General features: G+C 42.9%; 1 protein-coding gene across 1 annotated transcript in view; it reads left to right on the forward strand.

Annotated features, from left to right (window-relative positions):
- APOB (apolipoprotein B) overlaps window positions 1-22,127 on the forward strand; it is a 39,463-nt gene extending 17,336 nt beyond the window's left edge. Inside the window, exons 19-29 of the mRNA XM_028166784.2 lie at window positions 2,449-2,631; window positions 3,343-3,464; window positions 6,377-6,587; window positions 7,149-7,324; window positions 7,447-7,634; window positions 8,099-8,244; window positions 10,023-10,396; window positions 10,912-18,468; window positions 18,849-18,963; window positions 19,062-19,248; window positions 20,186-22,127. Coding sequence (XP_028022585.2) covers window positions 2,449-2,631; window positions 3,343-3,464; window positions 6,377-6,587; window positions 7,149-7,324; window positions 7,447-7,634; window positions 8,099-8,244; window positions 10,023-10,396; window positions 10,912-18,468; window positions 18,849-18,963; window positions 19,062-19,248; window positions 20,186-21,826 — 10,900 coding nt within the window. The 3' untranslated portion in view covers window positions 21,827-22,127. The remainder of the gene's footprint in view (window positions 1-2,448; window positions 2,632-3,342; window positions 3,465-6,376; window positions 6,588-7,148; window positions 7,325-7,446; window positions 7,635-8,098; window positions 8,245-10,022; window positions 10,397-10,911; window positions 18,469-18,848; window positions 18,964-19,061; window positions 19,249-20,185) is intronic.
- The last annotated feature ends 1,886 nt before the right edge of the window (window positions 22,128-24,013 follow it).

Below are 24,013 nucleotides of genomic sequence, written 5' to 3' on the forward strand. Positions count from 1 at the left end.
GGCCCCAGTGGATCTGGGGGGTGCTGGAGAGAGAGAAGGTACTGGATTACCTATTTTTAACCTGACTTAGACTCAGTATATAATTACAGTTTCCTTGACTTTTCACATTTTACTAAGATGAGACTTAAGACCTACTGATTAATGAGTTGCTGTTAGGTTGTGTTTTCTTGTTGTTTGTTTTGAGAATGAAGAAGCACTAGCTATAGAGAAATCATCTTTGGGAAATGGGTATTTTTCCCAGGAAAACCACCAAAGGACATACTGATTTGCAGTGGCTAGTTCAGTGCATAAAGCATGGAAGGCCTACTCTCCTGATTATGGGATGCAGCCTCCTATTGAGAGCTCCGTTTTCAATGAAATCTTCAAACGTTGATTTACCTTAGTTTCCATATTTTGGACACATTAATTTGTCAATTCAAATATAGTGAGGCAAGCAGTGAGTATCAAGTGAGGGCTCGGTTAGAGGAAGCAGGAGAGGACCATGAAATTACGTATCACGGAGCCTGTGGCAGTTAAGGAAAACCTTCTGAAGAGAGCCACACTTGAGCTGATCCCTGGAAGCTGTGTCGGAGTTATGCAGACAAAAGAGAAAGGAATGAGTGTTCCCAGGCAAAGAGAAAAGCACATGCAATGGCCTGAAGGAAAAACGATACGGTTTGGGAACTACAAGAAATTCCATGAGGTCAAGTACACGGGGAACACGGTGAGAGAGGAAGTGAGAGGCTGGCAAGGGTCAGCCTTGTGAGCCGTCTTAGGGAGATTGGGCTCTTCTGAAGGCAAAAGGGTTTAAAGTGGGAGCATAAGTAAAATAAGGTCAGTGCTTTAGAAAACTCTGACTCCAGAGCGGGAAATGGGTGAAAAGGGGGCATGACTGGCAACAGGGAGACCAGTCAGGAGCCTGTTACAATCACATACAGGAGGGGGATGACAGTGGCCACACCCGATAAGGGCCAGGTGGACAGACGAGTGAGCCAACCCCAGAAATCCTTAGGACGTAGAAACACAAGTACCTGGTTATTGACTGACTGAATATGGTGGGCGGGGTGGGGGCGGAGAAAGAGGCAAGAGGAGTCAGGGGTGCCCTTCATTGAAATAAGGACTAAAGAGGAAGAGCAGCTGGTGTGGGGGACAGTGACGAATTCTGTTTTCAACACGCTGCACTGGAAGTCCTGTGAGACAGCCGATGGGAACATCCAGCTGTCAACGGACCAGTGGGTCTGAGCTCAGTGAAGAGGTTTGAGCTATAAATACAGATCTGGGCATCACTGGCACATAGCGGTTGTTGAAGTCCAACAGTGATTAGTATAGAGTAAGGCATGAGGGACTAGGACGGATACAGGCAGAAGAGACACATGTGAAGGGGAGAGGAATAAGCAGCAACGAGTGAGAAGGGGTGACCAAAGCCGTAAAGGGGCACAGAAGCCCAGGCGTGGCCACGGGGTGGATCACCCCATAGACAGGCCAACGCTGGCACTTAGGGTTCCCGCCCACCAGCAAACGTTGGTCTTAGGGCACCCCCTAAGATGAGGAAACAATACTGAGAAAAGAACATGATATATCAAAGATCCTTTCATCCTTGGATGAAATCAGGACATTGTTGAACTTTCTGGCACTTACTAATTTTTTAAGTACATACTTGGGAGGAGGATACCATAATCTTTTCAGGGGTTTTGGACTCAAAAGTCTTAATCTGGCCATAAGTGAGCAACTCTACTGAATGCTTCCAAGAGATCAAGGAAGACGAAGCCTCCAAATGTCCTTTGGAGCTGATTGGAGCTGCTGATGAAAGCAGTTCCAGAAGCACCATGGGGGTGACAGTCAGATCCCTGTTCAGTGAGATGGGTGTTGAAAGAAAGTGGAGACTGCAAAGGCAGACAAATTTCTTGATTGTGAGGGAGACAAGAGGGGGCTAGAAGGGAAGGAAAGGTGTGTGTGTGTGTGTGTGTGTGTGTGTGTGTGTGTGTGTGTGTGTACACACACAGTGGGAGAAGAGACTTGAGCATGTTTAATACTGGTGGAAAGAAGCCAGTAGAGAGAGATTGCAGATGAAAGAGAAGCAGGACACCTCTTATCCACACTTTAGGAAGGAAGGGGCAGCCCTGAGGTCAGATCCCCGTGATCGTTACTGACCCCTCGGAGCCTCTTTCCTCTGTAAAAGGAGACTCTTAATGCCCACTGTTGTGGAAATTACAGAGAACAAATGTGATGAACTTAGTGCAATGTCTAAGTGCAGGTTGTTTCGGGAAACATAAGAGTCACCGTGATTGTTAGCCTTGTTGATGTTCTTCTTACTATTCTTTGTTTCTGAGTAAATCAAAGAATTTGAGGTGGGTGTGGACAGAGGGGAGACAGAGCGCAGGATAAGGGGGCATTTGCGCTGGGAGAATCAGTGATGTTCATTTCGGTCCATGACTTGAAGATAACTCAGGTTTTTTCTTCCTTCACCAGTAACACATTGCATCTGGTGTCTACCACCAAAACGGAAGTGATCCCACCTCTCGTTGAGAACAGGCAGTCCTGGTCAACTTGCAAGCCTTTCTTTATTGGCCTGAACTACTGCACCGCGGTCGCTTATTCCAACGCCAGCTCCACAGACTCTTCTTCCTACTACCCGCTGACTGGGGACACCAGGTCAGAGATGCTCAGTGTCCCCACCCAGCGTGTGCTTACCTCCTACCTTATGGCGACCGAGCAGGGCCAAGAAAAAATGCTGTGTGTTGTAGATGTCGCGTCACCAGCCTCAGAAATTTGCACTGTCCTTTGGTTATTTAGAACAGTGGTCCTTTGCCCAACACACCTGAAGGGTACCTACCTAACCTTTGAGTCTAGGGCTGGGCGTCTTCATAGGTGGGTAGGAGTGGGGCGGTGCTGGAAGGTGAGGCGTCATGACCCCTAAGGGAGGTCTTCGCTCAAAAAATAAACAACAAGGGACTTCCCTGGTGGTCCAGTGGTTAAGACACCACGCTTCCACTTCAGGGGGCACAGGTTCGATCCCTGGTCGGGGAACTAAGATCCCACATGCAGCACGGTGCAGCCAAAAAATAAAATAAAATAAATTAAAATAAGACTTATAGGACAAGTCTTATCCTTGTTCTCAGCTTTGCTGACACAACCAACCAACTCCTGCTTGTCCAAAAACCCCAGGCACCCTGGGATCTGCCCTTGCCTTGGGCTTTTGGAGGGACTGAAAGGGATCATAAAGATCATCATTAGTTAAGGACAAGAGACAATGTTGAATAAGGACCAGATTTTTGTTGCAATTGAGGCTGACTTGTTTTGGGGACGTTGTCATCATCATGAAAGCTCTAACGTTATGCATCACACGCATTGTAACATCTTTAGATTTGAACTGGAACTGAAGCCAACAGGAGAAGTAGAGCAGTATTCTGCCAGGGCATTCTACGAACTGCAGAGAGATGGTGAAGCTTTGGTGGACATGCTGAAGTTTGTAACTCAGGCAAAAGGCAAGTGCCCAGAAAAGGGTCCCTCCATCTCTGCCCTCGGTCTCAGGTCCAGGACTCACAAGCAGAATATATTTAATTTAATGTATTTAACAAATATTTACTGAGTGCCAGATAAGTGTCAGGCCTGTTCTGAGAGCTGAGGCTAGAATAGTAAACAATGGAGATAGATAAAGTCCCCATCCTTGTGGAGTTTATAGTAAACAACCAAACAAGTAAATATTCAGAAAGTCAGATTAGTGCTGGGGAGAAGAATAGAGCACAGAGGGGTCTAGGGAATGTCAGGAGTGACAGCAAGGAGGAAGGATGGGGGAAGCCAGTGCCATTTGGAATGATAAGGGAAACCCTCACTGGTAAAGGGAGCATAAAAAAGAGACCTGAAGGAGGGAAGGGAATAAGCCATGTGGAAAGAGCGTTACAGGCTGAGGGGCGAGCTGGTGCAGAGGCCCTGAGGCAGGCGCATGGCTACTGTGTTTGAGGAAAAGGAGGGAAGCCAGTATGGCTGAAGCAGGGAGATCAGGGAGGAAAATGGTAGATGAGGTCAGAGATGTAGGGGGTTGTGAGGGAAGGATGGTCTTCTAGGCTGTGTAAGGATGTTAGTTTTTACGATGAGTGAAGTAAGAAGCTACTATTTTTTTTAATTGAAGTATGCTTGATTTAAAATGTTGTGTTACTTTCAGGTGTACAGCAAAGTGATTCAGTTGTACATATATACATATTCTTTTTCAGATTCTTTTCCATTATAGATTATTACAAGATATTGACTATAGTTTCCTGTGCTATACAGTAGATCCTTGTTTATCTCTTTTATATATAGTACTGTGTATCTGTTCATCTCAAACTTCTAGTTTACCCATCCACCCCCTTTCCCCTTTAGTAACCATGTTTGTTTTCTATGTCTGTGAGTCTGTTTTGTAAATAAGTTCATTTGTATCATTTTTTTAAAGATTCCACATGTAAGTGATAGCATATGATATTTGTCTTTCTCTGTCTGACTTACTTCGCTTAGTACGATAATCTCTAGGTCCATCCATGTTGCTACAAATAGCAGTGTTTCATTCTTTTTTATGGCTGAGTAGTATTTTGTTGTATGTATATACCAGATCTTCTTTATCCATTCATCTGTTGATGGACACTTAACGTTACTTCCGTTTCTTCCATGTGTTGACTATTACAGATAGTTTTGCTGTGAACATTAGGGTTCATGTATCTTTTCAAATTAGAGTTTTTGTCTAATTTGGATATATGCCCAGGAGTGGGATTGCTACATCGTATGGTAAGTCTCTTTTTAGTTTTTTAGGAAACCTCCATACTGTTCTCCATAGTGGCTGCACCAATTTACATTCCCACCAACAGTGCAGGAGGGTTCCCTTTTCTCCACACCCTCTCCAGCATTTGTTACTTTTAGACTTTTTGATCACGGCCATTCTGACTGGTGTGAGGTGATACCTCATTGTAGTTTTGATTCGTGTTTCTCTAATAATTAGCGATGCTGAGCATCTTTTCACGTGCTTGTTTGCCGTGTGTATGTCTGTTTAGTTCTTCTGCCCGTTTTTTGATTGGGTTGGTTTTTTTTGATATTGAGCCGTATAAGCTGTTTGTATGTTTGGAAATTAAGCCATTGTTGGCTGCATTGTTTGCAAATATTTTCTCCCAGTCTGTAGGTTGTCTTTCTGTTTTGTTTATGGTTTCCTTTGCTGTGGTTATAAGTTTGATTATGTCCTATTTGTTTATTTTTGAAGAAGCTACTGTTTGATTTATGTTTATGTTGAAGAGAGACTTTAGGGAGACAAGAGCAGAGAAACTAGTATGTAGGCCATCACAGTAATCCAGGCCAGAGACGGTGGTGCTTTGGGTTGGAGTGGTGATGGCAAAGTTGGTTGGACTCGGCCATGTTTTGAAGACTGGGAAGACAAAATCCGCTGACACAGTAGATGTTCAGGGTAAGAGAAAAAAGGCAATCAGGATGACTCGAAGTTTTTGGCCTGAGCAGCTGGAGAACAGGGTTGCCACGTCCTGAGATGGAAGAGCAGGTTTTAGGGGATGGAGAAGCTTAAATGTTCGCTTTGGAAGATGTTTTATGTAGGAATAATATGTCGCAAAATTAAACTAGGAAAACAAAACCCACAGGAAAGGGGGGGCACGCAGGGGGCACGTACTGATAAAAAGTGTCAAGTAACGATTTTACAAGAGATATAAAATGGGTACACCTGTGAATTGAAGAAAACCTGGAAATCTTGTGACAAAGAAAGGAGGAGCTGGGGAGCGGGGAAGGCAGGGCAGGGTGGCAACGAACCAGGAAGGGTGTTGTAGGCCGACGATCATACAGAGATGTCATGTGTGCCTGACACAGAAGGACTCCGAGCCCTTACTGGTCCCTGAACACGCTGAGTTTTTCTCATATCCGGACATTTGCCTTTCCGATTCCCTCTGCCTGGAAGGCTCTCCCTGCAGGATGCAGCGTGGCTCAGCCTCTCTTCATTCAGGTCTCTGCCCACATATCCTCTTGTCAGAACTTCTCTGACCACCACACATGAAATAGCGCCTCTTCTATTCCTTTCTCTCCTTTATCATCTTACACGGTTTTACTTTTCTTCTTAACAAACATGTATTGCCACCTGACATAAATAATGTACTTGCTTATTGTCTGTACCCCTCCCATTAGAATGTCAGTTCCATGAGGGCAGGGGCTTCCAGTGCCAAGAGCAGTGCCTAGCACATAATAAGCAATCAATAAATACTTACAGATTGAACAAATGTGCAAGTACCACTGAGTTAAAAATTTAAGGTAAAATCCTGAACTGTGTCCTCATTTGAGCACATTAAGTAGTTGAGGTTTCTCTGCCTTTTTCTCTCTTTCCTTCCTAAACATATCTTCTGAATAGACATCTTGATTCTCTTGTACACTCTTCCAGGTGTGAAGCAGACCGAGGCGACTATGATGTTCACATATAACCGGCAGAGTAAGACTTTGTCCAGTGAAATCCAGATTCCAGATTTTGACGTTGACCTTGGGACAGTCCTCAGAGTTCATGATGAATCTGCTAAGGAAGAAAAGTCTTACAAGCTCACCCTGGACATTCAGAATAAGAAAATCACTGAGGTCACCCTCACCGGCCATGTGAGGTAAGGAAGGCTCAAGGGGGGGGGTCTGACCTGAGCTGTGGGCCTTTGTGGCTCTTTCCTTTCTTCCTTTTCAGCTTTAAAGCTGACCAAGGGGTCTGCACTTCAAGGGGTAGACAGAGCCCTCAACACTGTGACCCTCTGCACGTGTCCAGTTGGATCTGTCTACCGTTCATTGGGTACTTACTATTCATCAGGCACTATACTGGGTACTTTAAAGAAATTATCTCAGCCCTCATGAGAAACTGCAGATAGGTATGAGTTTCCCTGTTTTATAGATAAGGAAATGGTAGCTTGGAGGGGTTAAATAATTTGGCCAAGGCAGTAGAGCTAGTAAATGGTAGAGCAGGATTCAGTTTTCGAAAACCTCTCTCCCATACCTCCCTGGAGTGTCCTGAATTTGTAGTGAGTTAGCTTTAGAAGTTAAGGAGTTGCATCTCTGGTCATTTCTCTGAGCCATTCATTTATCTTGTTTTCATCGCCACAAATGGAACTTGCATTGAACCCTGCCTATCTCTTTGGAATGAATGGAGTCACTGACGTCAACTTTTTCTTTTTCAATAGTTATGACAGGAAGGAAGAAGGCAAAATCAGAGGTGTTATCTCCATACCCCGTTTGCAAGCAGAAGCCAGAAGTGAGATCCTCACCCAGTGGTCTCCCTCAAAACTGCTCCTGCAGATGGACTCATCTGCTACAGCTTATGGCTCAACAGTTTCCAAGAAGGTGGCGTGGCGTTATGGTAAGCACGTCCTCCCCACGTGAGCACTTCCAAGAGCACGGTGTACTCGATGGCAGTGTTGACAGCCACAGATAGGAGCTGACCTGGCACTATTGACAACTATGTCACGTGTGTGTTTTCAGATGAAGAGAAGATTGAATTTGAATGGAACACAGGCACCAACGTGGATACCAAAAAAGCAGCTTCCAGTTTCCCTGTGGATCTCTCTGATTATCCTAAAAGTTTGCATATGTATGCCAGTAGTCTCCTGGATCACAGAGTTCCTCAAACAGGCATGACTTTCCAGCACATGGGTTCCAAATTAGTAGTTGTAAGTACATATCAGCCAGTCAATAAATACACGGTTATAAGTGCTAATCACACAGTCAACTCTGAGTTAGGTGAAAGAGTATCCAAAGATGGATAAGGCATGCTTCCTACCCCCAGGGAATTCCTGGGGAGAAAAAGAAACACGTATGCATAGTTACCCAGTTATACAAGGCTATATATTTAAATACCAAATGAATACTACTAAGCAGAAGAGTTGCCTGTGCCTAAGATACCACAGGGAGCTTCAGGACACTGACTAGGGGTTTGACTATGCTACGTATTCCTTTCATAAAATACAGGAAGAGATTAATTACTGACAACCAAAATTCATAATTTTTATTTTTTAACTTTGAGTATACCGTCCTGCTTAATGATCAAGCTGTCAAATATGGATTATCACCTGATGTTAACTGTGTTTGATGCCCATCCATGCCCATTGCTTTGAAAGCTTCTATTATTTTGTAGGCAACACGCACATGGCTTCAGGAGGCATTGAGGAATCTTCCTTATGCCCAGAATTTACAAGATCATCTCAGTGGCCTACAAGAGTTGTACCTCCAGAAAATGCAATTGCCAGACTTCCACATCCCAGAAAACCTCTTCTTAAAAAGGTAAAAAGAGGAACCAGAAAAATTCCTTGAACCATGAAAGGTAAATGGAAGATTTTACTTAGCATGATTTAGACTTTTTTTTAATTTACATTTTTAAGGGAAACAAGGTAAGCATTTTAAGGAGATTAGTAACTCACATAAACATTGTGGCATTTTTGCATTATTAAATATGAGGTCAGAACGTGAATGCCAACCCAGTCAAAAAAAAAAAACCTAAGAAAGTAATTAGGAGATTCTGGTACTTTCACCCTAAGATGTTTTATTCACTTAGTTTTAAAACTGAATTTGAAAGCCATTCAGTTTTCCTCTACTATAAGTGAACTCCCCTTATGCTCAGAATCAGGATATACTCATAATCGTGAAGAATTCAAGAGTGGCTGGCAGACTTGTTGGCTACAGGCTTGCTGTTGAGCTCAGAGGGTCAGGACAGCCATTGGGCATGGAATGAAGGCACATTCTGAGAGCATATGTCACTTTAGCAAAATAGCATCATCCTTATGGGGAAGTCAGATTGTAAAATGCTTGGTCCCCTTCTGTACTTACAGAAATACATGTGATGCTTTGATGTCTGTCATGAAAATTTAAAAATCAGAGCATGAGCTGAAAAGACTACAGTCTGTTCTGGATTGACTGTTCTCTGTGTTATCTTCAGGGTTTAGAAAACAAGTGGCCTGTGTCACATGGGCCTTTCCATAGTCTGTGTCTGGGCAGCAAAGTTTAATAGACCAGATAAGGGTGTGAAAGGGTTAAAATTCACCAAAGCACTCATATGGACAAAATATGAAGATAAGAGAAAAAAAGTGGCAGCTTCAGAGGACCCAGGAACCTCTTCCTTCACTCTTAGTGTTTCCAACCATCAGTCTTGTCTGTGCTGTGCTGAAAAGGCAGGACCACAGGACCTTAGAAATGGATGGGACCTTATCAAGCATGGGATCTTATCATGAATGTCGGGATCTGGATAGGCAGCACCCAGTCCTTGATGGAGTAATGCAATGAATACTTGTTTGTTTACTACACTTACACTCTGCCATCCTACTTTCTTCTTGTGAGTTGTCAAAATAGTCCATTGTATGTGCATAGTACTGAAAAGATTGCAATGTGCTTTTAGGTATCTTTTCTCATTTCATATCCGAGACTGGCTCTGTGAGATCAGCAGAAACGGTACTATTATCCTCACTACGCAGATAACATCACTGAGACTCAGGCGAATTCACTAGCATAGCTCCCACTGACTGATGATACTAACATTATAACTCAAGATTACTGATGCCCATGCCTGTGCTCTTTCCACATGTCAAGATGCCTCAATTCAGTTGAGCAAATACGTATCAAGTATCCCCTGTGTGCAGTACTAGATTAGATTAGGTGCAGTGAGAAAATAAAAACTGGATAAGGTGTAATCCTTCCCCCCACAGGAAGACACTGTGTAGACACTGACAAATGAACAAATAAGTGCTAGTTATATAAGCAGATTATGAAAAGATCTTTGAGATAGGTGGAAGCAACTGTGTCACTATAAGAACAAGAGAAATTGACTGTGACTTAGATGGGATGGTAGAAATAAGGACACAGCTCTTGGGAGGGATTTGAACGGATGTGAGCGTTTGTAGGTAGAGGTTAAAGCCAAGGGACGCCAGGCCCAGGGAGCAGCATGAGAAGTAGTGCGGTCCAGGATTGGAAATGAGACACATGCACTATTGCTTAGAAGGTCAGGTGGCAGAGAACTTCGAGGGCTTGCTGTCTGACTGTAGGGACATTGTCTTTGCTCTTCATTTCAGTGACGGTCGGATCAAATACACCCTGAACAAGAACAGTGTGAACATTGAGATCCCTTTGCCTTTTGGTGGCAAATCCTCCAAAGATCTAAAGATGTTAGAGACTATTCGGACACCGGCCCTCAACTTACACCCTGTGGGATTCCACCTGCCATCTCAAGAGTTCCAAGTCCCCGCTTTTACAATCCCCAAGTTGTATCAACTGCGGGTGCCTCTCTTGGGTGTTCTAGACCTCTCCACAAATACCTACAGTAACTTGTACAACTGGTCCGCCTCCTATACTGGCGGCAACACCAGCACAGACCCCTTGAGCCTCCAGGCTCAGTGCCATGTGAAGGCAGACGCCGTGGTCGACCTGCTCTCCTACCACGTGCAAGGTGAGCCCTGCCCGAGGGGAGGTTCACAGAGCGAATTTGCTGCAGGTTCCAATGGGCTAGCCTCCTCTAGGAAGGGAAAAACTTGGGCTTTCTTGCAGACATTGTTCTTGCTACTTGGAACCCTATTCTTTTTCCTTCCTCCCTTCCTTCCTCCCTCCCTTTCTTCCTTTGGAAATATTTATTAAACACCTATGTATCAAGTATTCTACTAGGCCGTAACAGAGAAAACAGATAAACTGGCAATTAGAAGTCAGTGTGAGAGGTGCTGTGATAGGGTATAGTGTGTAAGGTACAGTGGAGGACAAGGGAACCCAGCAAGGTCTGTGGTGGTCACGGAAGGCTTCCAGGAGGAATGCCTTTTGCTATCAGATTTTGTGCTCATGTTATAAATGGAGGAGACTGTTGCGCAACTGACCCAGACCAATGGGACTTTCTTATTGAAAGACTTTCAGCATAGAAATTGTTGTGGAAGTGCATGACTTCATTTAACCAATGTGTTTTGATTTTTATGCTAGGATCTGCAAAAACAACGTATGACCACAGGAATACACTCACGTTTTCAGGTGATGGGTCTCTACACCACAAATTCCTGGATTCACATGTCAAATTCAGTCACATAGAGAAAATTGGAAACAATCCAGCCTCAAAAGGTTTTCTAACATTCGATGCATCGAGTGCCTGGGGACCACAGATATCTGCTTCAGTCCATTTGGACTCAAAAAAGAAACAGCATTTGTATGTCAGAGAAGTCACGATTGATGCGCAGTTCAGAGACTCTTCGTTCTATGCTAAAGGCACATATGACCTGTCTTATCAGAGGGATCCTGCCACTGGCCAGCTAAATGGGGAATCCAACCTGAGGTTTAACTCCTCCTATGTCCAGGGCACCAACCAGATAACAGGAAGATATGAAGATGGAACAGTCTCTATTACGTCCACCTTGGATCTGCAAGGTGGCCTCATGAAAAATACCGCTTCCCTGAAATATGAGAACTATGAGCTGACTCTGAAATCTGACACTAATGGGAAGTATGAGGACTTTGCTACTTCGAACAAGATGGATCTGACCTTCTCTAAGCAAAGTGCATTGCTACGTTCTGAGTATCAGGCTGATTACAAGTCACTGAAGTTCTTCACCCTGCTTTCTGGATCACTAAACTCCCATGGTCTTGAGTTAAATGCTGACATCTTGGGCACTGACAGAATTAATAGTGGTGCTCACAAGGCAACACTAAGGATTGCCCAAGATGGAATGTCTACCAGTGCAATGACCAACTTGAAGTATAGTCCCCTAATGCTGGAGAATGAACTCAATGCCGCGCTTGGCCTCTCTGGGGCATCCCTGAAATTAACAACAAATGGCCGCTTCCGGGAACACCATGCAAAATTCAGTCTAGATGGAAGAGCTACCCTCACAGAGGTGTCACTGGGAAGTGCTTATCAGGCCGTGATTCTGGGTGTTGACAGCAAAAACATTTTCAACTTCAGAATCAACCAGGAAGGACTCAAGCTTTCAAATGACATGATGGGCTCATACGCTGAAATGAAACTTGACTACACAAACAATCTGAACATTGCAGGGTTATCACTGGACTTCTCTTCCAAACTTGACAACATTTATAGCTCTGACAAGTTTTATAAGCAAAATTTTAATCTACAGTTACAGCCCTATTCCCTGGTAACTACTTTAAACAATGACTTGAAATTCAGTGCTCTGGATATGACCAACAATGGAAAATTACGGCTTGAACCTCTGAAGCTGAATGTGGGTGGGACCATAAAAGGAGCCTACCAAAATAATGAACTAAAACACATCTACACTCTTTCTTATGCTGACTTATCAGCAAGTTATAAAGCAGACACTGTAGCTAAGGTGCAGGGGACAGAGTTTAGCCATCGGCTCAACACTAACATCGCTGGGCTTGCTTCAACCGTTGACATCAGTACAAACTACAATTCGGACTCCCTGCATTTCAACAATGTTTTCCACTCTGCAATGGCCCCATTTACAATGACCGTCGACACGCATACAAATGGCAATGGGAAACTGGTTCTCTGGGGACAACACACTGGGCAGCTGTATAGCAAATTCCTGTTGAAAGCAGAACCTCTGGCCTTTACTTTCTCTCATGATTACAGAGGATCCACAAGTCACCATCTCGTGTCCAGGAGGAGCATCAGTACTGCTCTTGATCATAAAATCAGTGCCCTGCTCACTCTGGCCGAGCAGACAGGCACCTGGAAACTCAAGACCCAGTTGAACCAAAATGAATACAGCCAGGACTTCAGTGCTTACAACACTAAAGACAAAGTTGGTGTTGAGCTCAGTGGACGAGCCCTGGCTGACCTCACTGTGCTGGACTCCCCTATTACAGTGCCACTTTTACTCAGTGAGCCCGTCAGTGTAATTGACGCTTTAGAGCTGAGGGACGCTGTGGACCAGCCCCAAGAATTCACTCTTGTTGCTTCTGTAAAATATGATAAGAACCAAGATGTTCACACCATCAACCTCCCATTCTTTAAAATCCTGCCAGAATATTTTGAGAAGACTCGAGAGGTAGTTATAGGTGCACTGGAAGCTATACAGAAAGAATTGAAACACATCAATATTGACGAACGCATGAGGAAATACATAGCAGCCTTGGACAAACTCCCACAGCAAGTTAATGATTATCTGAATGCTTTCAACTGGGAGAAACAAGTTTTGAGTGCCAAGGAGAAACTAACTGCTTTTACAGAAAATTATAGAATTACAGAAAATGATCTGCAGATCGCATTAGACAATGCCAAAATCAACCTTAATGGAAAACTATCTCAGCTACAAACATATGTGATACAATTTGATCAGTATATTAAAGATAATTATGATTTACATGATTTTAAGGCAGCTATTGCTAAGATTATTGATCGAATCATTGAAAAATTGAAAACTCTTGATGAACATTATCATATCCGTGTAACTGTACAAAAAAAAATCCGTGATCTGTATTTTTTTATTGAAAATATTGATTTTAACAAAATTGGAAGTAGTACTGCATCTTGGATTCAAACTATGGATACTAAGTATCAAATCAGAATCCAGATACAAGAAAAATTGCAGCAGCTCAATGCACAGATTCAGAATGTAGACATCCAGCACCTTGCTGAAAAGCTCAAACAACAGGTTGAAGCTATTGATGTCAGGGTGCTTTTAGATCAGTTGAGAACTACAATCTCATTTCAAAGAATAAAGGAAATTATTGAGCATGTCAAATACTGTGTTACAAATCTTTTTGAAGATTTTGAAGTAATTGAGGAAATCAATGCTTTCAGAGTCATGGTCCATGAGTTCACTGAGATGTATAAAATAGACCACCACATCCAGGTTTTAATGGATAAATCAGTGCAGTTGGCCCACCAATATAAGCTGCAGGAGACTGTTCAGAAGCTAAGCAGTGTCCTACAACAAGTCAAGATGGCAGACCTTGTTGAGGAATTGATTGGGTTTACCGACCATGCTCTCAAGCAGCTTGAAGCATTGTCTTTTAAACAATTCATTGAAGAAATAAACAGATTCCTTGACATGCTGGTAAAGAAATTAAGGTCATTTGATTACCACCAGTTTGTAGATAAAACCAATAACAAAATTCGTGAGGTGACTCACAGAATCAATGGTGAAATTCAGGCTCTGGGACTTCCACAGAAAGCTAAAGCACTAAAACTGTTTACAGAGGACATCAAGGCCACAGTCTCAATCCATCTGGAAAACCTAAAGGCCACCAAAATAACTTTATTCTTTGATTGGTTACAGGAGGTTTCTGTAGTTCACATGAAAGCCAAATTCCAAGAGACCCTGGAAGATATACGAGACCGAGTGTATCAAATGGATATGCAGCAGGAAGTCCAGCGATACCTGTTCCTAGTTGGCCAGGTTTACAGCACACTTGTCACCTATATTTCTGATTGGTGGAATCTTGCTGCTAAGAACCTTACTGACTTTGCAGAACAGTATTCTATCCAAGACTGGGCCAAAAACCTGAAAACATTAGTAGAACAAGGGTTCACTGTTCCCAAAATCCAGACCACCTTCGGGACCATACCTGCCTTTGAAGTCAGTCTCCGTGCCCTTCAGGAGGCTACGTATCAGACTCCTGACTTCACTGTCCCCCTGACAGATCTGAAGATTCCATCCGTTCAGATCAACTTCAAAAAGTTGAAAGATATAAAAATCCCATCCAGGTTTTCCACGCCAGAATTTACTGTCCTCAATACCTTCCACATCCCTTCCTTTACAGTTGACTTGGTAGAAATAAAAACAAAGATCATCAGAACCATTGACCAAATGCTGAACAGTGAGCTGCAGTGGCCAGTCCCGGAAGTGTACCTGAGGGATCTGAGCGGGATGGACACCATTCTTGCCAGAATCACTCTGCCAGACTTCCATTTACCAGAAATCACAATTCCAGAACTTGTCATCCCACATCTCAATGTTACAGATTTTCAAGTTTCTGACCTTCACATACCAGAATTCCAACTTCCCCACATCTCACACACACCTGAAGTACCTACTTTTGGCAAGCTGTATGGCGTTTTGAAAATCCAATCTCCCCTTCTCATATTAGATGCAAATGCTGACATTCAGAATGTAACTGCTTCAGCGAACCAGGCAGAGATTGAGGCTTCCGTCACTGCCAAAGGAGAATCCAAATTAGAAGTTCTCAATTTTTATTTTCAAGCAAATGCACAACTTTCAGACCCTAAGATTAATCCACTTGTTCTGAAGGAATCTATGAGGTTCTCCAGCAAGTACCTGAAAACAGAGCATGAGAGTGAAGTGCTATTTGTTGGAAATACTATTGAGGGAAAATCAAACACAGTGGCAGGTTTACACACAGAAAAAAATACACTGGAGCTTAGTAATGGTGTGCTCGTCAAGGTAAATAATCAGCTTACCCTGGACAGCAACACAAAGTACTTCCACAAATTGAACATCCCCAAACTGGACTTCTCCAGCCAGGCTGACCTGCGCAGTGAAATCAAGACCCTGTTGGAAGCTGGACACCTAGCATGGACTTCTTCTGGAACAGGGTCCTGGAAATTGGCCTGCCACAAATTCTCAGATGAGGGAACACATGAATCCCAAAGTAACTTTACTATGGAAGGACCCATCACGTCCTTTGGATTGTCTAATAAGATCAATAGCAAACACCTAAGAGTAAACCAAAATATAGTTTATGAATCTCGCTTCCTCAACTTTTCTAAATTTGAAATCCAGTCACAAGCTGAATGCCAGTACTTGGGCCACAGTGTTCTAACTGCTAAAGGTATGGCACTGCTTAGAGAAGGGAAGGCAGAGATAACTGGCAACCATGATGCACATTTAAATGGAAAGGTTATTGGAACTTTGAAAAATTCTCTTTTCTTTTCAGCACAGCCACGTGCGCTTACCGCATCCACAAACAATGAAGGGAACTTGAGAGTTAGTTTTCCATTAAAATTGACAGGGAAGATAGACTTTCTGAATAATTATGCACTGTTTCTGAGTCCTAGTGCCCAGCAAGCAAGTTGGCAAGCAAGTGCCAGGTTCAATCATTATAAGTACAATCAAAATTTCTCTGCTGGAAACAATGAGAAAAGCATTGAGGCCCACATAGGAATAAATGGAGAAGCCAACCTGGATTTTTTAAACATTCCTTTAACAATCCCTGAAATGACTCTACCTTATACAAAGCTCACAACGCCCCAGGTGAAAGATATCTCCTTATGGGAAAAGACAGGCTTGAAGGAATTCTTGAAAACAACAAAGCAATCGTTCGATTTAAGTGTAAAGACTCAGTATAAGAAAAACAAAGACAAGCATTCCATCCCAGTTCCTCTGGATGTATTTTATGCATTTATCAATCGTAACATCAATTCCTTCAACAGGCGTTTCGAGACAGTCAGAAACAAGGCATTAGATTTTTTTATCAAATCCTACAATGAAGCAAAAATTACATTTGATAAGTACAAGGTTGAAAAATCCCTCAATCAGCAACCCAGGATCTATAAAATTCCTGGATACACTATTCCAGTTACCAACATTGAAGTGTCTCCATTCACAGTGAAGATGTTGACATTCGGGTATGTGATCCCCAAAGAGATCAGCACCCCCAGCATCACCATGCCGGGTTCTGGCGTCTACGTGCCCTCATACACATTAGTCCTGCCATTCCTAGAGCTGCCAACCCTTCATGTCCCTAGGAATCTTCTTGAGCTTTCTCTTCCAGAGTTCAAGGTACTGAGTACCACAAACAAAATTTTAATTCCAGCCATGGGCAATATTACCTATGATTTTTCCTTTAAATCAAGTGTCATCACACTGAATACCAATGTTGGTCTTTATAACCAATCAGATATTGTGGCTCATTTTCTTACTTCCTCTTCTTCTGTCATTGATGCACTGCAGTACAAATTAGAGGGCACCTCAAGTTTGACGAGGAAAAGAGGGTTGAAGTTAGCCACAGCTTTGTCTCTGAGTAACAAACTCGTGGAGGGCAATCATGACAATACTATTAGCTTCACCAAGAAAAACATGGATGCATCCATGACAACAACTGCAAGAGTCCAAATTCCACTTTTGAGAATGAATTTCAAGCAAGAACTTAATGGAAATACCAAGTCAAAACCTACTGTCTCTTCATCCATGGAATTAAAGTATGATTTCAGTTGGCCCCATGTGTACACTACTGCTACAGGGGCATTTGACCACAAGCTCAGCTTAGAATGTCTCACCTCTTACTTTTCCATTGAGTCATCTACCAAAGGAGGTGTCAAGGCTTTTATCCTTTCAAAGGAATATTCAGGAACTCTTGCCAGTGAGGCCAGCACTTACTTGAATTCCAAGGGTACTCGATCCTCTGTGAAGCTGCTAGGAGCTTCCAAAGTAGATGGTATCTGGAATCTTGAAGTAAAAGAAAAGTTTGCTGGAGAAACCACTCTCCAACGCATATATGCCATCTGGGAACAAAATACGAAAAACCATTTACGGCTAGGGGGCCTCTTTTTAACATCTGGAGAGCATACAAGCAAAGCCACCCTGGAACTTTCCCTATGGGAAGTATCAGCCCTTGTTCAGGTCCGTGCACGTCAGCCCAGTTCCCTTCTTAACATCAATTACCTTGGCCAGGAAGTGTCCCTGAATGCTAACACTGAGAACCAGAAAATCAGCTGGAAAAGTCAGGTCCAGGTTCATTCTGGGTCTCTCCAGAACAACATACAGCTTTCCAATGACCAAGAAGAGGCACGCCTTGACATGGCAGGCTCCTTAGAAGGGTACCTATGGTTCCTCAAAGATGTTGTCCTACCAGTTTATGACAAGAGCTTATGGGACCTCCTAAAGCTGGATGTAACCACCAACAACGATAGGAAACAGTATCTCCGTGCTTCAACTGCCCTTGTATATACCAAAAACCCCAATGGCTATCCTGTTTCTATCCCCGTGCGAGAATTGGCTGATAAATTCATTATTCCTGGACTGAAACTACATAACCTAAATTCCGTTAACACACCTACATTCCACGTACCCTTTACAGATCTTCAGGTCCCATCCTACATACTTGACTTCAGTGAAATAAAAATCTACAAGAAGCTAAGTACTTTGCCATTTGCCCTCAACATACCAACACTACCCAAAGTGAAATTCCCCAAAGTTGATGTGTTAGCGCAATATTCTAAACCAGAAGTCTCCTCAGTTCCCTTTTTTGAGATAACTGTGCCTGCATCTCAGTTAACTGTGTCCCACTTCACCCTTCCAAAAAGTATTTCAGTTGGCAGTGCCGTTTTGGATCTGAGTGTGGCCAGCAACACTGCAGACTTCGAGTTGTCAACCATCACCATGCCTGAGCAGACTATTGAGATTCCTTCCATGAAGTTCTCTGTACCTGCTGGAATTTTCATTCCTTCCTTTGGAACACTGACTGCACGTTTCGAGGTGGCCTCTCCCTTGTATAATGCCACTTGGAGTGCTGGTTTGAAAAACAAAGAAGATCACGTTGAAACCTTCCTGGATTCCACATGCAGCTCCACCATTCAGTTCCTGGAATATGACCTAAACGGTAAGGAAATTTCCTGCCTCCCCTACGTGCTTTATTTCTTCAGTGCGAGTTGTGAATAAATAATTCTGTATTTAGATATGACTCGAAGCAAAATTGCTCTCTATAGCAAAATTGAAAAGAGGCGGGAAGGAGACACATGTATACCCCACATATGAAAACCATCCTGTTGAAAACCTACTGAAATTGCAGAAGAATAGGGTCAGAGAAAATAGATTTTTCTGTAATCATTTTAGGACTAAAAAGGTCTCCTGTTTTTTTAAATGAGGACTGCATGTTTCAAACATATAAGACAGTTAAGATAGAATTCTCTGTTTTCACAATGAAAATGTTTATATCCTGCAGTTACTAATCTAATGAAATATAAAATCTTTCCCATACAGTTGTGGGAACACACAAAATTGAAGGTGGCATGTTAGTTTGTAAAACTAACGGATCATTTGCACACCGTGACTTCAGTGCAGAATATGAAGAAGATGGCAGATATCAAGGACTTGGGTACGGAGCTTCTATTTTCATCTCCTTTCCAGTCATTGTGATGTTTGCCATCTCCACATCCCTTTCGTGACAGGCCATCTGCTTTCTTTTGCTTTCAGGTACTGGAATGGAAAGGTCGACCTTAACATCACCAGCCCGACATTAACTGATGTCCGTCTGCGCTACCAAGAAAGCGAGAACCACCTCTCCTCCTCAGTAGCCTCCCCAGCCATAGGCACTGTGGTCATCGACGTGAAAAACATTAACGATGCCTTACTGAGATGGAACCTCTACTACCGCCCTCAGGTGAGTCCCATCTAGTGGGTTACACACCCCAAGAGCAAACAGAGAATATGGACAGGTAAACTGAAGTCCGTACAAAGTATTACCTAGGGGCTTTCCCAAACTAGGTGAAACACAGGCAATGAGCAGGTTGAACTTCTCTTCTGAGGAGCTCTTCTCCAGAAAGTATTAGGAGTCTTTTATTGATTGTATTAGATGCACACATGACCTCATATTACCACTATTATTTTATTACATTTGGGCAGTTCTAGAAAGATGAGAGTTTTGCCTCATCACCTAAATCATGGAAAAACTCTGCCATATGCTGAGTACATTTTTCAGACTGGGGCTTCTGGAGTATTTGAGGCTTCAAAATTCTTCCCCACAGTAGGATTGTTAGATATGCCAAGTTTCTCTCACGTACTTTACAAGCTCTGCCAGGGCCAAATCAAAGATACCATTAGCAGAGGAGAAGAAATAATCAGGTTCTATCACTAAAGTTTATCACAGGCTTAGAGGATGGATGGCTCCTGATAGTGGTCTTCTAGGTCTCTGCTCGATGGGCCCTGGACTTTTTTCTTCTTTGTTACTTCTCCTTTCTCTGAATTAGTCTTTCCCTGTTTTTTTTCTCCCCGGTCTCTTCCTCCTCTTCCTCCTCCTCCCCCTCCTCCTCCTCTTCTGATCTTCAGGCCTAGAAAGGCCTGAATGTTGAATGTTACTGTGTAAATGCCTTACATAATTTTGTCCTTTCTGGGGCATGTGTTAAAGAGGAATTAACAAGAGTGTATTTGTTTAACCGTAAGACAAACACATGAACTGACATATGAAAGATAAATCCCCATCAGAATATGAAAGATCCTCTGATCTTTACTTTTAACTGCTAATGAAGTTTTAGTGTAGTATATTATGTAATCAAGATAATTGAAAACATGTTCTTTTCATCCTTTTTTGCTGGTTTTAGTCCTCTCCAGATAAAACACTCAACATAGTCAAAATTGAGATGAGGGTCCCGGAATTGGATGATGAAATTCAGATTAAAGCTAACTGGGAAGAAGAAGCAGTGTCTGAATTGCTAAGCTCTCTCAAAGACAATATGCCCAAGGCCACGGGGGCCTCTTATGACTATGTCAACAAGTACCACCAGGAGTACACGGGACTCGATCTGAGAGACGCTTCTTTAAAACTGAGAAGAGGTTTGCAGAACAGCGCTGAGCAGGTGTATCAAGGGGCCGTGAGGCAGATTGATGAGGTGGACGTGGGGCTCCGAAAGATAGCCAGAGGCACCACTAGAACCTACCAGCAGTGGAAGGACAAGGCCAAGAGTCTGTACCAGGAACTATTGGCTCAGGAGGACCACAGTGGTTTCCAGAGACTCCAGAAGAAGGTGTTTGACAGCTTAATAGGAGTTACTCAGGAATACAGTGTGACAGTCAACCGTGTGATTGACTCGTTCATTGATTTCCTGAAGTCCACCAGATTCCAGCTCCCAGGAAGAGCCGGGAACTACACTGAAGACGAACTCTACACTATGGTCCTGAAGAAAGTAGGGGAGCTGCTGTCCCAGGTACATTCAAAGATCCATAGTGGGTTAGAAATACTGTTTTCCTATTTCCAAGACCTGATGGAGAAATCTGAATTAATCAAGGACCTAAAGAATAAATTTCCCTTTGATTCAGTGTACGATCAACTAATAGGTATAGGCTCAGAGTATGGAAAACTGTTGAAATCTTTATCACAAAAGGTCCAAAAGGCACTTAGTGACCTCCAGTCTGTCAAGACTACAGAGATGCTAAGTGATCTTAAGAAGTTTCTACATAGCATTTTCCAAGAGATAGAAGAAGACCTTAAACGTTTAAAGGAGAAGAAATTTACTGATCTCATTAATGATATCCAACATGACATCAGCACAACCTTCGACATATTCATTTCCTTTGTTTCTAGACTCCTGAAAGAAAACCTAGGTCGTAACTTTGGTGAGTTTAATGAACTTGTTCAAAACAAACTTCAGGAAGCTTCTCAAGAGCTACAGCAGCTCCATCAGTATGTGCAGGCTCTTCGCAAAGAATATTTTGATCCAAGTATGGTTGGCTGGACAGTGAAATATTATGAACTTGAAGAAAAGATCATCAACCTGATCAAGAACCTAGTAGATGCCCTTAAGGACTTCCATTCCAAATACACTGTCAGTGCTGCTGGCTTTGCTTCCCAACTCTCAAGTCAGGTTGAGCAACTGGTGCAGAAAGATTTCCAGGAATATCTGAGCATCCTTGCCGATGCAGATGGAAAAGGGAAAGAGAAGATTGCAGAGCTTTCTACCAGTGCTCAGGAAATAATTAAAAGCTGGGCTGTTACAGTGAAGGAAATCATTTCTGATTACCACCAGCAGTTCTCATATAAACTACAGGATTTTGCAGACCACCTCTCTGATTACTATGAAAAATTCATTGCTGAGTCCAAAAGATTGATTGACCTGTCCATTCAAAAATACCACATGTTTCTGAGATATATCATGGAGTTACTGAAAGAGCTACAATTGGCCACAGTCAATGGCATGAGCCCCTACATAAGGGTTGCTCCAGGAGAGTTTACTATCACCTTCTAATTTTTTATAGCAATTCTCATTTATTCTTCTGCTCCAATTAAATTTCCACATAGTAGGGAAAATATTCAAACTGTATGTATTAATATAATCATCCACCAAGCCAGCCCTGTAGCAGGTAGCTGACTACATGCAGAAACACATATGAACTGGACCTGCATCGAAGCTGGCATCAGATCTCTGAAGGTCTCTGAACTCTGGGAAATGACATTTTTTGCAAGTTAAAGAAAACCAGGATCTGAGTTATTTTGCTAAACTTTGGGAGAGCGAGAACAAATAAATAAATTCTTTATTGTGTATCATACCACTCAATGTGACTCATTCATATTGAAAGATAGAGAAATGAGGTTACTTATTCAAATGTCTGGCATTTCAAAACCTCTAGAACACACACTGTTTTGAGTGATAGGGGAAAAGGAGAACTTAGGGAGGGAAATACTTTGCCACCTTGAAGAAAGTAACTGATCTCAGAGACTGTATTTGCCAAGTGAGAATGAAAAACTATTTGCAAAGACTTTCACATAATTTGACCCACAGGAGCATCTCATTATGTGCCACACAATCTTCCTCACCAACCAGTCTGCTTTTGCCAGGCAAGGCTCTCTGCTAGGCTCTGAGATAAACCATCAGGCCCTTTATTTGACTCGCCTGCCAGCAGTAGAAAAGGAATGGCTAAGAAAGAAGTCCTAACCACAAGGGTTTCATGGCAGTAGGGATCCTAGAAGGCTCCCTGCAGCTCGGCCAGGGTCCATTCGTGGCAGAGGAAGTAAGGGTAGGAGAGGAGACTTGGGACATGGGTTCCTAACATTTCTGGGACCAAGCATACATTAATGCTCTTGAATTTCTTTATTTCTCCAAACTTAATATCCAGTCATCCTAAGTGTAATCAAAACCCAAGCGTTTCCCCTACTACATCCACTCACCTCAAACTCTGATTTTAAACACTGGCAACATCCAGTCAGAGCATCCAGGATGAGCTCTGGTGAGGGAAGGCTGCAGAGAAGCTGTGCAGCCCAGCTGTCACTAATGTCATTGGGAAGGTCAGCTATAACTTGCATTTCAGTGGCACTGGAGGACAAAGGAAGGGTGTGACCTTTGGGGAATAGGAAATTGGAGACCACCCCACCACCAAGTCCTACATGAGACCTGTTTGGAAAAGGCCCTTTTTATCCCCAGATACCTTCAAGCTGCAACATTCTTTCATAAAGCCTTCAAATTCCCTTGGTAAAGGCCACTCTTAAAATACACAAGCATTACCTGGAAAAGAAAACACATTAGCCTCTTGGTACCTTAGCAGGATTCTTCTATCTAGAACTGAGGAGCCAGAAAGAGTCATAGGGAGGTGGAATATGTATGGATCTGGTACTCAAGGAAAGTCTTTTGGCTAATGAATCAATAGATGGATGGATGAGTGGATGAGTGGATGAGTGGATGGGTAGATGGATGGACAGATAGTTGAGTGAATGAATGAGAGGGTAGATGAGGGGTCAGTTCCAAGCACGAGATAAGGGGAGAAATTAGGCCCAGGTCCCACAGCAGCACATAAGCGGTTCCAGGCATAACTCTATGAGACCTTCCCTGACGAGCTGTGAGCAGCAAGGATCTACTGAGTGTTCAAATTGAAAGGAGGCCTGGGATTATGGCTTAATTTGGAGGGAAAGGAGGAGTCCAAGCTTCCTGGTGCTCACATGGCCATATCTGTCTGGGGCATGAGAGGAGGAAAAAACAGACACAAATTCAAAATGATCATAGAATCACACAGTGCCACCTGTTCAGTTCCCTGACTGGTATCCCTTATACGAGGTGCCCCTGGCTGGCTTAGAATATCTTTATCATGCTCAGTAAAGTTGGAAGAAGGGATCTTTGGCAGGGCTTGGACTTTTCTTGTCCTCTACCTTGGTCTTCCACTACATATCAGGATACTTCTCTGGGTTCAGTTAATGGCTACATTCCTTACTTGTTTGGAGCTTTGGGCATCTTATTTCCCCTCTGTGAGCTTCAGTTTTCTTATCTACAAAATGAGGGTAATATCTATCCTACCTGCCTTGTAAGGCTGTCCCATGAAAATCAGTTGAAATAATAACGTGACAGAGTTTTGTAACCTTTAATGTTGTGTAGAAACGAAGTGCTATTATTATTAGATGATTATTTAAACAAGTTTATGGCAAGGAGAGAGAATGGAGACAAGGA

Source organism: Balaenoptera acutorostrata, chromosome 12 (genome assembly GCF_949987535.1).
Source record: "Balaenoptera acutorostrata chromosome 12, mBalAcu1.1, whole genome shotgun sequence".
Taxonomy (NCBI): Eukaryota; Metazoa; Chordata; class Mammalia; order Artiodactyla; family Balaenopteridae; genus Balaenoptera; species Balaenoptera acutorostrata.